At 31.3% G+C, this 17,743-nt stretch overlaps 2 protein-coding genes across 3 annotated transcripts in view; one reads left to right on the top strand and one right to left on the bottom strand.

Annotated features, from left to right (window-relative positions):
- Positions 1-7,304, top strand: part of LOC134721291 (uncharacterized protein F13E9.13, mitochondrial-like) — a 31,289-nt gene extending 23,985 nt beyond the window's left edge. The window contains exons 5-6 of the mRNA XM_063584174.1: positions 5,716-5,843; positions 7,093-7,304. Coding sequence (XP_063440244.1) covers positions 5,716-5,843; positions 7,093-7,289 — 325 coding nt within the window. The 3' untranslated portion in view covers positions 7,290-7,304. The remainder of the gene's footprint in view (positions 1-5,715; positions 5,844-7,092) is intronic.
- Positions 7,305-15,493: 8,189 nt separating this feature from the next.
- The window catches only part of LOC134721289 (uncharacterized), a 37,905-nt gene continuing 35,655 nt past the window's right edge, over positions 15,494-17,743 (bottom strand). For both annotated transcript variants that reach the window (XM_063584171.1, XM_063584170.1), the window contains exon 7: positions 15,494-17,548. In XM_063584171.1, the coding sequence (XP_063440241.1) occupies positions 16,818-17,548 (731 nt within the window). In that variant the 3' untranslated portion in view covers positions 15,494-16,817. The remainder of the gene's footprint in view (positions 17,549-17,743) is intronic.

Here is a 17,743-nt window from a genome sequence, read left to right as displayed (position 1 = left end):
TTGAAAAACATTCCAGGAAATCTTTAAAAGATTTAATCATTGCTGTTTAATTAAGAATTTTAGAAATGATGAGAAATTTCTGGTAAAAAATTGGCACCAATTCAATTAAGATCTGAACGATTGTGGAGATTATTTATAGCTTCTTAAAGAACGATTACAGTCACTGATTTTCATTATGATAGCCTTTTATATTATCAATTTTCTCTTAAAGGCAAAATTATTGATAAAACATTCTCATTACCCAAAGTCAACAAAAAAGGGAGAAAATAATTTACTGAAAAGACAAGTTTGATCAAATATGATGGCTTATAACGGATTTGTCCATGATTCCACTGTCAGTCAGGTGATGAGAACGGCTTAATGCATGACATCATGGTACTCAGGCTCTGATGGGGTTTTACACCCGGAAGGTTATATAAACACTCCGGTATTAGTTCAGGGAATATGAAAAAAGAGACAGCAAATGAATATAGATATTTTTATGATTGATTATCAGATGATGGGACAACATTTGATGGTTGAACTAAGAACTGCACATTATCGTCCAAAGAAATGTCAATAATTTTGACAAGTTAAGTTCCCAGTGGTATTTAGTTCTGTGTATGAATATAAATGAAGAAAGGAATTAGTTTTATTAGTTTTTGCATAAATATTGATTATGTGATCATAGCATTTTTCTGTATCTTCGGGCTGTTTGTATAATTTTGCTTTGTGATGATCTGAAAAATTGATGATGATAAGGTAATTATGGGATGTTTTGTTCTGTTCTTAATTAATTGAGATAAATGGATATTGAGCTGCAATTTATGGTATTACAGTTAAACCTCACCAGGGGCTTTATATAACCGTCAAATATATTAGCTTTAAACAGTTTTTTGGCTTATGGCTGAAGGGGTGGCCTGCTTCCATCATGCTTCAGTGATTCTCTATATCGTCAACTTAATTTTTACAAGTAAATGGGGGGGGGGGGGGGGGGGGGGGGGGGGCATCTTTATCTGGGCTTTTTCCACCAAAAGTGTAGCTAAGAGTTTTGAAAAACTGGTATTAAACACCAACAGTCAATCATATTTGTAAGGTTGGGGTAGGGTAGCAACACCTCACCTTCAATCTGGCTGCCACTAGGCCTATAAAATGCCCTAAATAGAATTAGACTCTTTGTCTTCTTTATGAATTTTAAATGATAACCCAACCATGAATAAAGCATGTTACTCTATTGTAATTTCATAAAGCTTGAAATATCACGCAAATAGATACTCATATGGATAGTTTTTATGCCCCACCTAACGATAGTAGAGGGGCATTATGTTTTCTGGTCTGTGCATCCGTCTGTTTGTTCATCCGTCTGTTACACTTCAGGTTAAAGTTTTTGGTCCATGTAGTTTTTGATGAAGTTGAAGTCCAATCAACTTGAAACTCAGTATACATGTTCCCTTTGATAAGATCATTCTAATTTTAATGCCAAATTAGAGAATTTATTCCAATTTCACGTCCAGTAAACATAAAAATGATAGTGCAAGTGGGGCATCCATGTACTGTGGACACATTCTTGTTTATCCCAATTTCATGGGCCACTGAATATAGAAAATGATAATGGGAGTGGGGCATCTGTGTACTATGGACACATTCTTGTTTCCAATCCATTGAGATTCTCACTATTGTTTCACCTCTGGCTTTTCATTGACAAGATTTTTTTTCATTTTCATTTATTTTACCTCTATAAACTCAGTTCGGTTACTGTCACTGAAAAGAAAATGAATCAGAGGTTTGCCTGTTTCATTGACACATATATACCTCTCTAATTTCATTAGTCATTTGTACCTGTAAATTTGTATTTCTTAACGTTTTGTCTTTTTATAATTTGTTGTTGACCATATTGTACAACATTTTATATGGGAGTTATGTGACTTTGATCACGATATTCTTATGCAATGAGGGTGGTAAAGGGTGGGGTGCTTGCACGAAAAAAAACGTGAAATAAGACATAATTTATTGTTGAACGTGAAATAATTTCTGTAATGAACGTTGCACAAAAAATAAATACTTTTATGTGAACCTTTTGTGACTGAGTCATTGTCTTCTTGTATATATCAACTCTTTGTTTTACTTGATATTCCCGATTTAGTATACACATTTATGATATAATTGGTTTACACCTTTTAAAAAGTATTTCTTGACGAACCTTGCCAAGTGTTTGAATTTTATTTGAAAAACCCGAGCATGCAAAATAAGACTTTGAAAATTACGATGCACATAAAATTAAATAAGCAGAACACAATAAACGAGGAATCTGTCCTGCACCACTGAATGTCAAAAAAAAGAAGGTACAAACACGTTGAATCTGAAATAAAAAACAGTGATCACGTTGCACAAAATAATCCGTTACCACCATCTGCACTATGCCCTCTGATTTCTACCATCCTCAATTTTTTGGTGGTTTCAAGAAAATGTCTTCAAAAGAATTATAAACAGATTTCCAAGTGCCAGTTCTTGGAAAACAAATGAAAAAAGAACAGAGAGATTCTAGTAACATCAAGATTAAAACAGAAACAAAAATGAATTTTCCTCATATGGAATATCATTTTTGAAAACAAGGAAATATCAACCACTAATGGGGAATCCTCTAAATGCATTCCTATGTAACTCATGTCAAAGGATTCTTTTGATATGGAAGCCTATTATCTGCTTTCATTAGATGAGCAGCAAAGTATTTGCTAAAAGGCTAAAACTTGTTTTAAGTATGAGATGCTTTAAGCTGTACAGTAGCGTTATGATAAAACATTGATTTTGTTTCCAATGGGATTACACCAAGAGATGTTGGATTATAAAGATACATGATAAAGTAATTATATTTTAGAAACACATTTAATGTAACTTGGTATCTTTAATGTACATCTGTTAGGGAAATTTAAATCCTCTTACAAATCAATATGCTAATCGGATGAGGCTTGACATTTATTTGGAAATAATCTTCACCATTTTTGTGTATTAAAATGCTATATTCCATTAGAGGATATTTCCCAGATAATAATGACTAGCTTCATTGGGTAGATATCTCTCATGTTTTATTGAAAACAAGTAGAGAAATTTAAATAATTTAAACAAGTTCTCAATCTTCTTTACTTTCATACAAAAAAAAATTAAAACAGGTCTACACATATTATTGAATTTGAACAAAAAATATTTGGAAATCATATCTCAATGACTCAATGGGGCATTACTGATTGATTGTTTCTGATTTAACACCACTTTAAAGCTTTCACTTTTGGGCGATTTTGTGGCCGTCAGTGTTTATGGGTGGGGAAGGCCCAGAGAAAACCACCAAGCTTATATAGGAAAACTGACCATCATAGTCAATAAAGATTGTAGTTGAGTGCCCTTCCAAGTGCAGGGTTTGATCTCCCAACCTCTGTGTTGACTGTTGACTGGCTAGTGATTACAGTTGTAGAACTACTAAGACCACTTGGCCACCAAGGCTCCTCAATGTGACATTTACTTGATGAAACTATTATAAGACATCTATAGGTCAACATAAGCTCTGCAACAATAGACAATGTCTGGGAAGTAAGTTAAGCTCTATAAAGCACCAAGTAAAAAAGGTTTTGTTGAATTGATTTAACATGTACTCTCAAACATCTAATCAACAAATTCTCAAAACTTCAAAAATCATTTAGATATCCCCAAGATATTATTTCATCAATTATATTTTTTATGCTTTATGAAACCTAGTGTTTAATGACTACTGAGTACTTGAAGTCAGTTTTCAACATTACCAATTACAGGCATTGTAATAAGCTATAGGTCTGCCATGCTTGGCATTGCAATAAAAGAGGGACGAAAGATACCAAAGGGACAGTCAAACTCGTAAATCCAAAACAAACTGACAACGCCATGGCTAAAAATGAAAAAGACAAACAGAAAAACAACAGTACAAATGACACAACATAGAAAACTAAAGAACAAACACCACGAACCCAACTAAAAACTAGGGGTGATCTCAGGTGCTCCGGAAGGGTCTGGTAAATAGTCTAATTCGGTAGGTCAAATTCATGAAAGGGAAGGGGATTGTAGTTACGACGTAAGGAACATATCCGATATCATTTGTGATACGGTTATTCCATAACGGTCAACCAACTCGCGATGGCGTCCGTAAAATTTACGAAGGGATGATTTCAACTTCACCATTTGGAACTCTTGGTTTAATAGCTTCCTTGTGAGCAGTAACCCTCTATCAAGAAAATTACGATAGGAAATGCAAGCACGGGAATATCGTATCAATTGGGAGATATATACCCCGTATGCAGGTGCTGCTGGAATGTTGCTACTTAGAAATGGAAAGTTCACAATTGGAAAGCTGAAATCATCTCTTTTGTCGTAAAGTTTTGTCTTCAAACGACCCTCATTGTCAATTTCTAAATGTAAGTCAAGATATGAAGCCGACTTAACTGTATCTGTAGTATCCTTTATCTCCAATTCGATGGGATAGATGCGATCCACATAGTCACCAAATTTTGAATTGTTTAGTGAAAGAACGTCATCTTTATAGCGGAAAGTAGAGTTAAAGGATATTGCTAACTTCTTATCTTTCTTCCTTAGCTATAGGTCTGCCATGCTTGGCATTGTAATAAGCTATAGGTCTGCCATGCTTGGTATTGTAATAAGCTATAGGTCTGCCATGCTTGGCATTGTAATAAGCTATAGTTCTGCCATGCTTGGCATTGCTTTTCACTCTGGTATCTATACCACATGTCAGTTTTCAACATTACCAATTACAGACATTGTAATAAGCTATAGGTCTGCCATGCTTGACATTGCAATTAGCTATAGGTCTGCCATGCTTGGCATTGTAATCAGCTATAGGTCTGCCATGCTTGGCATTGTGATAAGCTATAGTTCTGCCATGCTTGGCATTGCTTTTCACTCTGGTATCTATACCACATGCTTTTGAATCACAGTTGGAAGAGGTCTTTGAAGAAGAAACTTTGTGAAAAGAAAAGTCTATGAAATATGATTTTTATAGAACTTCAGAGAACAGTTGATTATGCAATATTTCCAAAAGAAGGGTATTTAATACTCCTTCCATCTGTTGACGGCATAACAATTTTCTGTCACATGTTCCTCAGCATCTACAAATCATTGCTTCCACATTTTAGATAGGTTAGTCAACTTTCCTTCAACATCATTCCTGTTTATGGAACTTACACAGATTATTTTTGTAGTTAAATATTCTTCCGCATTATCTTAAATATAACTTTATTGGAAAAGCTAATGAAAAGAGTGGCAAACCCTTCATATTAATATACTAACCTTGCTATCTGTTGGTTTGTTTGTTGTGCACTCAAACATTATTATTGGAACTATCTACAATATATTCCAAATAGAGGTTTTGACATGGTGCCAAATACACATGTATATTCTTGAATATGCTTATTTTAGAAAATTTACACTAGTAACCATGCACACACAATGTATATACATTATAGCACCATTAAAAAGTAAAATAACAAAAATACTGAACTCCGAGGAAAATTCAATCAGAAAGTCCCTAATCAATTGGCAAAATCAAATGAAAAAACACATCAAAAGAATTGACAACAACTGTCATATTCCTGACTTGTTACTTTTCAATATTTAATGGACATTTTAATTTTGGTTGCCAACAGTCAAAATATATATATCATCCATATCTTGTTTCATTATTTGATATTTATGTTTTAGTGCCCATGCAATAACATCAGATGTCAACATTGCTGACACAGTTAAAGCAGCAGAATTTTTCCTGAGTGATGGCGTCATAGTAACAGGAAGTCAGACTGGTCAGGCTGCTGATGTATCAGAATTAATAGGTTAGACCAGCAGACCATGCATGTTAATATAACTTTTTCAAGATTATAAATTCATGGAATATGTGCTATTAGTATGATTACCATTACCTTATAAACCCACTTCGAAGGCTATAATATTCTTCAATTATCTAAAAATTAATTAAATTGTACATGAACTTATTAAAATATTTAAAATTCACCATGGCTATAATGCGAAACTAAGCTTCAAACTGTGTATTGCTACCTCAGGAAATGCCAGGCCCAAGAACACAGTTATTTTGTAGTGCATTTCTTTTAGACAATGAATTCAAATTAAAAAACTTGCAACTGCTTAATTTAAAGATTCAGCACCCAATTTTTTTTAACGTGCAATTTCATACTCCCTACTTTAAAATATTTCATGCATTCCATATCAAAAAACGAAATTTGGGAAAATGTATAAAAAAAATCAAGTTATACACTGTTCACATTAGGGACTATATTTGTAGACAACGAAAACCAAAGGATAAAATTTGTGTCCTTGGATAAAATACTGTACTAAGTCAGGAATATGACTGTTACAATTGTTGTCCATTTGTTTCATGTGTTTGAGCTTTTGATTTTGCCATTTGATAAGGGACTTTTCATTTTGAATTTTCTTTTCAAGTTGAGATTTTTGTTATTTTACTTTTTCCATATGCAGACTTTGACAAATCCATGAACATTTACAAGGTGTCCTCAATCAATGAAAATGGGTACACAGGAAAATAAATGAATACACAGTATGTGAAATAATTTTTTGCATCTTGTTCAAACTTGTTGTTCAAATATTAAATGTATTGAAACTTAAAAAAGTTATATAGAGAAAAGATTAGAAAAAAACAATGAAAGTAAAAGCCTTCATAGTCAGATATTTATTTGAAATTTACTTCATATATATATATATTTAATAGTATATTCAATTTTTTATCAGTAGAATACACATTATGAAAAATTGCTTTTTGTCATTAAATTATTTTCATAGAATAGAGTATGGTACTTAATATTCATTTATGACTTATTTTCTGTCTGGACTTTATACCAAATTAATTGCAATAAAAACAAAGTGTATGTTAAAATCTTATTTGTCTGTATCCATAACCATAATCACTGATAATATTAAAAATGTATATGTCAGAAAAAATGAAAGACTCCTCTTTGAAAGTATTATGAGTATTAAATGGCTTTATAATTAATCTAGTCATTCATTTGTGATTAGCTTTTGTAATTAATGAGGCTTTTACTTTTTCAGATGTCCAGAAGGCTGTTGATATACCAGTTTTGATTGGATCAGGTATAACCAATGATAATGTAGAACAGTATAAATCAGCCCATGGATTGATAGTAGGCTCTTATTTTAAGAAAGATGGACATTGGAACAATGATTTGGATAATGACAGACTTAAAACATTTATGAATAGTGTAAAATCACTTAGAACAGTTATTTAAAAATTAGAAAACTATTGTGTTTCTTTTTTCTAGAATCCAGTTATATCTGACAAATTTTTTCTTATAGAAGTTTCGGTAATATATTTTGCTACACATAATGCAAAGAAATTGGGTATAATGAATAAGGTTTCTAGACATACACAAATTTTCCCAACCAATTTCTCAACTTGGAACTCGCATTGACTTTGATTTTTATAGTCCTGGTAAAGGGAATAAAGGACTCTGAGCAAGATTGGCCTATTAATTGTAAGAATTTTAAATAACCCAGTGACAAAATTAAAATTGACTCTTCTGATAAAATAATTTAGTTATTATGCCCCTGTGGCTGGGGAAGGGGGCATGAAGAATTACCCTAGGTCTATTGTGTACATCCTTAAATTGGCAATGAATTTATACACAATGCTAATTTCTATTAAACACAGATCATGTTCAAAATTGGGTGACGTCACTTTCACCTTATCTGTTTTCAATTGGGAAAATTGCTGTATTTATATTATTATGCCCCTGCTTTGAAAAAGGGGGGTATACTGTTTTACCTCTGTCTGTCCATCCATCCATCTGTCCGTCAGTCCATCCATCAGTCCATCTCAAGAATATTTTTTGTCACATTTTTCTCAGGAACTACAATACAAGGATTTCTGAAATTTAGTTTCAGGGTTTATATAAGTCAGCTATACCGTGTAATGCATTTTCAAATTCATCATCCGACAACTTCCTGTTTATCAAACACTCTCAAATCGTATTTTCTTGTTAATTCGACCTGTTGATACTGTTTATAATGCTTTTTTGTCATTTTTTATTTATATGGATCTTGGCTGTATACCAGCTTTGATTATTTGTAATATCTTCAATTTTTCACTTATTCTTACAACATTTGTATAAACTTCAAGATTATAAAAAAACATTTTTTTTCTAAAGTGAACATTGATTGGTTAAAAATTTCTCAGTGTGTTTGAATTTGTTTGATAGCCTTTTGGTCATGACTGTTTGTCTCTAATATTTAATTAACTGTGCATTTGTATTCAGATATCGCAGATCAAATTTATTCGTTCTTTGTGTAATCATACGTTTTTTGATTGAGTTAAGTCTGCCAATTGATATTTTATCGTATGTTTTTATATGTTGTGATGTTATGCTATTGTTTCAGAAAAAGGGAGAAGGTTTGGGCCCATTAAAACGTTTAATCCCGCTGCAAATGTTTGCACCTGTCCTAAGTCAGGAATCTGATGTACAGTAGTTGTGGTTTGTTTATGTAACATATACGTGTTTCTCGTTTCTCGTTTTGTTTATATAGATTAGACCGTTGGTTTTCCCGTTTGAATGGTTTTACACTAGTAATTTTGGGGCCCTTTATAGCTTGTTGTTCGGTGTGAGCCAAGGCTCCGTGTTGAAGGCCGTACTTTAACCTATAATGGTTTAATTTTTAAATTGTTATTTGGATGGAGAGTTGTCTCATTGGCACTCACACCACATCTTCCTATATCTACTTGTATGATTTTACACATGATTCCAAAGTTGAAAATTTTCATTCAATTTTTCCCAGGAACTAAAATACAAGGATTTCTTAAATTTGGTTTCAGGATTTATACATGTCAGCTATGCCGTGTGATGCATTTTCAGATTCATCTCTCAACAACTTCCTGTTTACTGAACACTTGCACATTTTTACACTATTAAAATTATCCACTTGCGTCAGGGTATCATCAGTGAGCAGTAGCTCAAAGTTTTACTTATTTGTTTCTGTTTTCATACTTGAGTTTGCCTCTCCAAAATGGTATGAAAATTATACAAAATGCTTATTTCCTCAATACTCAGATCAAGCACGAATTAGGGTAGCATCACTTTTACTGTTTTTGTGTTATGTCCCTTTATAAAGTTATATGCAATCAGGGGAATTATCTGTGTCCATTGGACACAAACCCCATTTATTTTGTTTAAAATATTGCATTTCATAGGCTTCATACCTATCTAATGTTAGTAACTCAGTGATATTAGACAATTATCACTTCTTGTATAAGCATGCTGAGTATTTACAACAAGACCACAAAAATAGCCCAGAAAGATTTTCACATATAAGAAATGTGTTTTTGTGTTTTTATACGACCGCAAATTTTAAAAAAATTTTCGTCGTATATTGCTATCACGTTGGCGTCGTCGTCGTCGTCGTCGTCGTCGTCGTCGTCGTCCGAATACTTTTAGTTTTCGCACTCTAACTTTAGTAAAAGTGAATAGAAATCTATGAAATTTTAACACAAGGTTTATGACCATAAAAGGAAGGCTGGTATTGATTTTGGAAGTTTTGGTCCCAACATTTTAGGAATTAGGGGCCAAAAAGGGCCCAAATAAGCATTTTCTTGGTTTTCGCACTATAACTTTAGTTTAAGTTAATAGAAATCTATGAAATTTTGACACAAGGTTTATGACCACAAAAGAAAGGTTGGGATTGATTTTGGGAGTTTTGGTTTCAACAGTTTAGGAATTAGGGGCCAAAAAAGGGCCCAAATAAGCATTATTCTTGGTTTTCGCACAATAACTTTAGTTAAAGTAAATAGAAATCAATGAAATTTAAACACAATGTTTATGACCACAAAAGAAAGGTTGGTATTGATTTTGGGAGTTTCGGTCCCAACAGTTTAGGAATTAGGGGCCAAAAAGGGACCCAAATAAGCATTTTTCTTGGTTTTCGCACCATAGCGTTAGTATAAGTAAATAGAAATCTATGAAATTTAAACACAAGGTTTATGACTATAAAAGGAAGGTTGGTATTGATTTTGGGAGTTTTGGTCCCAACAGTTAAGGAAAAAGGGGCCCAAAGGGTCCAAAATTAAACTTTGTTTGATTTCATCAAAATTGAATAATTGGGGTTCTTTAATATGCCGAATCTAACTGTGTATGTAGATTCTTAATTTTTGGTCCCGTTTTCAAATTGGTCTACATTAAGGTCCAAAGGGTCCAAAATTAAACTTAGTTTGATTTTAACAAAAATTGAAACCTTGGGGTTCTTTGATATGCTGAATCTAAAAATGTACTTAGATTTTTGATTATTGGCCCAGTTTTCAAGTTGGCCCAAATCGAGGTCCAAAATTAAACATTGTTTGATTTCATCAAAAATTGAATAATTGGGGTTCTTTGATATGCCAAATCTAACTGTGTATGTAGATTCTTAATTTTTGGTCCAGTTTTAAAATTGGTCTAAATTAAAGTGCAAAGGGTCCAAAATTAAACTAAGTTTGATTTTAACAAAAATTAAATTCTTGGGCCTCTTTGATATGCTGAATCTAAACATGTACTTAGATTTTTGATTATGGGCCCAGTTTTCAAGTTGGTCCAAATCAGGATCTAAAATTATTATATTAAGTATTGTGCAATAGCAAGTCTTTTCAATTGCACAGTATTGTGCAATGGCAAGAAATATCTAATTTCACAATATTGTGAAATAGCAAATTTTTTTTTTAATTAAGAGTTATCTTTCTTTGTCCAGTATAGTAAGCAAGAAATATCTGCAAGAATTTTTTTAATTGGAGTTATCTTTCTTTGTCCCGAATCAACTTAAATCTTTGTTATATACAATATACAATGTATATTCACTTTTTACTACCAACTGATAAATTTAAATAATCTTTACCATTCAGTGATAACAAGCAGTTTTTTTACATCTTAATATTTTATGATGTATTTAAATGAGTAGTAATTGTTGCAAATTCCATTAGAATATTTAAATTGAAATTAGTTTTGGAATAAAGGAAAGGGGGATGTGATTAAAAAATTGGGTTCAATTTTTCTCATTTGAAATTTCATAAATAAAAAGAAAATTTCTTCAAACATTTTTTTGAGAGGATTAATATTCAACAGCATAGTGAATTGCTCTAAGAGAAAACAAAAATTTTAAGTTCATTTGAATACATTCATTCTGTGTCAGAAACCTATGCTGTGTCAACTATTTAATCACAATCCAAATTTAGAGCGGAATCCAGCTTGAATGTTTTGTCCATACTTGCCCCAACCGTTCAGGGTTCAACCTCTGCGGTCGTATAAAGCTACGCCCTGCGGAGCATCTGGTTCTATTTGCTACAAAACTTAATTATTGGTAATTCTTGTTCTCTAACTTTCACTTTCATATGTGACAAACAACAACATACAACCAAAATAAGAATTGCGAAACACAAATCTCGCTGAAGGTTTTTGTAAACTCATGTGCTCAGGAAGGGTAAAAAGTTCCTGATTCACCAATCATTTTGCTTATTTTTAAATCAGAAAGATAATAACAAGTTCTTAGGTATCTTGCCATAGCAGATTTATGTATACATATTTCTTGTTTTTCTATTTTTGTAGGTGTCATTTTCACATTTCTTAATCTGTGTGAGAGAGATATTTTTCTTCACTGGAATTATCTGTTCTTAGCAAAATTGATTGGTTAAAATTTAATAATGGTGTCAAATTTTCTTTGTTTCTTCTGAATTTTCTCTTGTGACTTCGTGAGGAAATGCCTTATTTATTGGTACACTTCTCTCTGCTTTTGATTTTTAACTGTGATGTTGATTTTCGATTGCCATTTAACATTCTCAGTTCAGTATCTCCTCCCTGCAATCAAATACCAATATCAATAACTTAGGATTGCCAGTTTTCCTGTCAAAGGTCAGTGGTTCTTTCCTGGCGCTCCAGCTTCTTCTGCTGAGAAAACCTGACTGCCACGAAAATAACTAATAATGCTGATAGTGACATTAACAACCTATCAATCAATCAAAACAATCAAATTCCAATTGCCAACAGATACACAAGTGATATAATCCACAGCATTATGTCACTACTTCTTTGACAATTTGAATAGGAGATTAGTTGATATAATCTCATGTGTTCCTCAAAACACACTAACACAAATGAAATGATATTGACATCCAACCTAGAATAGACTAACCTGGTACTAAGGATATGTGCTTCTGTTTCATCTGTTTGTTGGTTCATTCACCCGTCTCTCCTGCTTCAGATTAAAGTTTTTGGTTGATGTAGTTTTTGATGAAGTTGTAGTCCAATCAATTTTAAACTGGGTATACATGTTCCTTATGATACTATCTTTCTAAGTTTAATGCCGAATTAGAGTTTTTACCCAATTTTCACGGTCCACTGAACATAGAAAATGATAATGCAGATGGGGCATCCATGGACTAGGGACACATTCTTGTTGGTACTATTTTTTGCCCTCTGTTGCAGTCTCCACTATTACTTCAAAATGAAGAATAGCAATAAAAACGCTGTTCCGTTGGTTTATGTTTTGTTATATGCAAAATGAATTCTGCGTCAGGAATTATTGCACTATATCTCTTCTTTTTAATTTACTGAAAAATTTAACCTTTTCAGTCTACTTTTGATTTTTTCTTGTCATATAGTGGTAAAAGACATGATCTTCTAACTGGTATTTTCCCCAGAAAATTTTGATGTGTCAAAGCACAAATCTACATGACAAAATGTCCTAGAATGTATTTTCTCAAAATGAACCTAGGTCATGGGGTAGTTCATTCATAAAATCAAAATTGGAAACTTTTCTATTGATCCCTACTAAGAACTGCCATATAAAAATCCTATAGCATGGTACAGTGCTCTGTCAAGTAATGATATTATTTCATTTTGATCACATCTAGATACAGTTGGCAGTCTCTCTTACAGGATTAATCTACCACATGACAGAGAGGTCATGTGATCTCAAATGGAATGACATGTGTCCAGCTTGACAAATTACTTGATCCAACTTTGATAGTATTTATTGGAAAAAATAATTACATTGTCCAATTTTGGTGCAAAGGTTACACTGTATAAACATAGGAAATATATTAAGAAAGTCTGCAGCGCCAACAGGGAATTAAATCACACCAACCAAAAATAGTTTACTTGATATCTTATTAATTTAACGCCTGATTTTTAGAAACCCGAATCTTTGGGTAACTGTAACTGATTAAAAAAAGATTGACATGCAGCCAATTTAAGTTTATTATCTTATTTATACAGATAGGGAATGCCATTTATGGTTTGTCTGATGCGTGTGATTTTTAATTTGAATCAAAATAATTTCCTGGTTCAAAAGATAAAACTATTGCAAAAAGATGTGGAAGGCATCCTTTAAAAATACTATTCAATCTGTAGGTGATAAGATTTCTAAAAACAATATTAAAGCGTTATGCTCCTTGGCAACATTCATTTTATGACAAATTGCATCATTAACAATATTATTTACACAATTCTTGCCAGAATTTTATGAAACTGTTATTCATGTAGGTTTATATTAGCAATGTCTTGAACAAGTCAGAAAATCAGTGACAATCAATTATGAAATATGCTCCTTGGAAACATTGAATACATGGAAAATTGCATCGTCAGCTCTCTCATGTGTATAATTCTTACCAGAATTTTATAAAACTTGCATCATAGGTTTATATAAGCAATGTATAAGAGCCAATCAAAATATTTTTGAAAGAATTATTCCCCTTGGCAATATAAGTTATATTTTGAATTACATTGAGTTTGCTCTGAAACATTCATGTTTATGAAGTTTAAAAGAACAATAAAATATTTTGATGGTGATGAATTAACATCAGTTTACGTGAGTTTTTCTTTTGTTGAATATAACGTCTCTCAAAAATTGTTTGATCAAGCCATTCCCTGTCAGGTTAACTATGGGTTAGCGGTATAAGCGTTGAAGATAATGGTGAAAAGAAGAGATGTACTGATTGTTTTATATTGTGAAATTTCTGCAGGTGTTAGTCTTTTCAAATAAGAACAGTATAACATTTTTCATTTATGTTTATTTTTATAAAGACACATACTTAAGCAAAACACTTTTCTTTGTACATTTCATATCTTAAAATTTGAACAACAATTATAAATAAATAAAACAATAAATGTAATGAACATCAAGAAATAATCAGAAAAAATACAGATAAACAAATATAAACTAATATAGTTTTATCACAGGCAAATGAAAATAAAACATGATATACAAAAGAAACACTGAATAGAATTTATGCAATAGCATATAGACATTTTGGTTGAAAAAATTTAGGTTATCTTAGCGCAGCAATGATTACCTTAGAATGTTGACTTTTTTTTTAAAGCTAATTGATGCTAAAGATTTAAGTCATGTCATTTTTATTTTTTTTATATTTTAGTTGTATTTATAAAATTTATTTACAATTGGCTGGTAATTGATATTATTTCTGAAAATCCTTTTTATTCATCTTTTTATGCTATGAAAATAATTGAAAACTTCCATTTAAAAAAAAATGGTGAACCTTTTGTTTTTACCTTCCAGGTAAAAAGTGAATATTTTGCAAAGAAAACAGAGGGAAAACATGAAATTACCTTTTCAAGTTTGCCTAAAAAATAGATTTGCTATGTCGCTTTACTATTATATTCAATTGATATCTATATAATATCAATAAGAGAAATTGCTTCAACTGGAATTATTTATTATTTTTAAACATATATCTGCTGAAATAGAATAAAATTTTTTTATAATACTTTGCCTGCTATGGAACATATATGACATCATTTGAGGAACCTTTTGTTTACCATTATATATGATCTTAAATATCTTTTATGTCTTTTTGATAAATGTATTTTTTTAAATGTTTTTATAACACAAAATATTGTACGAAACCTGAAAATGATTTCAGTAAAATGAAAGCTGCTTGCAACCTTTTATATATAGCTATTAAATTATACAATTATAAGAAGTACACAAGATAGTTTTTTTTATCATTTTATATCTGTAGATGTAGATATTGTTATATGTATTACTAATACCACACCTTTTATATATAGCTATAAAATTATAAGAAGTACACAGATAGTTTTATTATCAAGTTATATCTGTAGATATTGGTATATGTAATTGTATTAATAATACCACTGTTGAAAGAATAATAACAGTTTGAAATAGACAAGTTTATGAATCATAAAAAGTCTATTTTATCTTTAAAAAGTCTGTTTTATCTTTAAAAAAATACTAATTTTTTTTAAAGAAAAAATACTTTTTTTTTTTTAAGAAAAAAGACTTCTACAGTATCATGTAAAAATTATGGTTTTGTCACTAAGAGAGAAGAATATTTGAAAAAAAAACCAAAAAATCCAATAAACTCAAAAAGACCATATGTATATGTACAAAAAGCAAGATATATTGCATCCATTATATGGATAAATGTACGTGTTACATTTAATTTAATGCCATTTATTTATTAGAATGATGTAACAAATAAATAATTCTTAATGTGTAATTGAATGTTGATAACTGGTCTTTTGCTTAGTTACAATGGCATGTATTGCATCAAAACAATGTTACTTATCAATGATCAATAATAATATAATATTTATCCCTTGATAATAATAGCTTCACCCCTCCCCCTCCCCCTTAAAAAATATGTTCAATAAAGTTAAATGATTAACTAATTTTAAGATTCAGAAACATGATGCATGACAGTTGTAATTAAACTATTTATTATATTTTGATAATTGCTTGGCTTACATTTAACCCAAAGACCATCGTTTCATCTTTTTAAGACCAAAGATCATCCATGATGATCCACTTTTACGACCTTTAAAAGTTCATCTAATCAGACTCAAAATGATGATCTGATTACATTTGCATTATGATATGCTTAATGAATAATTAATATGCACTTGTATTTCTGAAAGATATGAAATGAATTATATTGACCTACAATAGAGAATGTCAGACTGTAGCTCAAGCCAGTAAAATAGTCATCTACCAGAACTTGCTGACATAAATTGTTTTGGTTGAAACTTGTGAACTTTTTTTATTTGGCAAAAATGTTTTTGAAATTGGCCAATTTTGGCCATTATCTGGTTATTCATCCTTTTCAAAGCATACAATTACCTAGTACAGCTATACTCAGCTTTAGGTAATAATTATTGTAATTAGCAAATTTGAGAATCAGTATATGTTAATGATTATTAAACCTTTATTGGTGATGTTTGTTATACCAGTATTGAGAAGTTAAACTATTTAAAATCACATTAATTTCAGATCATACTCAAATAACAATAACCACATTTATTTTTTATACCAAAGATAGAATTTCAAATATCAAATTCTTTGCATTTAAATGTAAGCTCGAGTTATTGAATTTTTTATGATATTTACCTTATTTCCCAATCACTGACCAATGTTACCACATAAAAAGTTAACAAACTTGACATTAACACTACTTGATGTAGAATATATTCCTGTTTACTGCAAATATGACCTGCATTTTTAAATTCTGTAAATTTTTCTAGAAAAATCAGTAAAGGTGACTTTTATAATCCAAAATATCTATCACTACAATAATTTAATACCATATAAAAAGACCCCAATTCTGCAAGCAGATTTTGAATTTCCCAGAATTCACAGCATGTCAAAAGCTTATTTGTATATTTACATTCTAAAAGTTAATATGATAACATGTTAAAAAATCCATAGGCAAGTCAGTATGATTTGCACAAAGAGATAAAAGCACAACCTGGCATAGGATAAGAAAGTCAGGAACCACTTCCCGTTGTTGACAAATTGCATTCGTTGACGGACACTTTTAAGGCATCATATGTTTGTTCAAGGTTGTCTTTTTCACGAGCTGACACATCAAGTTGCTCATAGGAATGTACTTTTGCTGGTGGTGCTGCTGGATTTTGTTCATTATTCGGCACAACAACATTGCTAAAATCTATATAATCGTTTGAGACACTGTTTTCTGAGCATTTTGACGGACTGTTATATCCATTTGTGTCACTTCTTGCACAAATGTCTACATTGCTATTTACAGAGCTATCAGCTCTATTACAATGCTGCAAACTATCTAATCTGATATTGTCATTAGAATTTTGCGAAAGTCTTCCATTAACTGTAGCACCTGTTTCTTGCACAGGTTGTAGCATTTTAATGGCTGCATTTTCGTAAGAACCAGAATTACTATCCAGTGAAGGACATTTTTCAATGCTTTCCATTGTTTTCTCTATTGTTTCACTTTCATTATTCCCAGAAGCTAGTGATATTAACACATCTCTTGTATAATGGTTATTGTTTGAATGTTGCTCAGGTGGTGGAAATTCTTGTACATAGTCGTTACCTTCAGACACACTATCAACAATCGGGTACTTATCCTTGGCATGATATTCTGGTATTTCTTCATATTCTGACTCGATCAATCTTGAACATCCATTTTTGTAGTGATAATCACCTTGTCCTTCTAAATAAGGAGCTGATGGTTCAACACCTACAATAGAAACAATTTTTTCAATTCAAAATCAAATGAAAAATTATCAAATATTTCAATCAACTTTACTTTGATTTTAAAAGACAATTTGATCTGTCAGATAAAATATTTAACACTGGGTTATATTTAATATTTAGTGTTATTAGGTTTTATGTAACAGAGAGTTTAACGCAGGGTTGTATTTTACCGAGGGAT

The sequence above is a fragment of the Mytilus trossulus genome, chromosome 6 (genome assembly GCF_036588685.1).
Source record: "Mytilus trossulus isolate FHL-02 chromosome 6, PNRI_Mtr1.1.1.hap1, whole genome shotgun sequence".
NCBI classification, from domain to species: domain Eukaryota; kingdom Metazoa; phylum Mollusca; class Bivalvia; order Mytilida; family Mytilidae; genus Mytilus; species Mytilus trossulus.
This window is presented reverse-complemented; position numbering and strand designations above follow the sequence as displayed.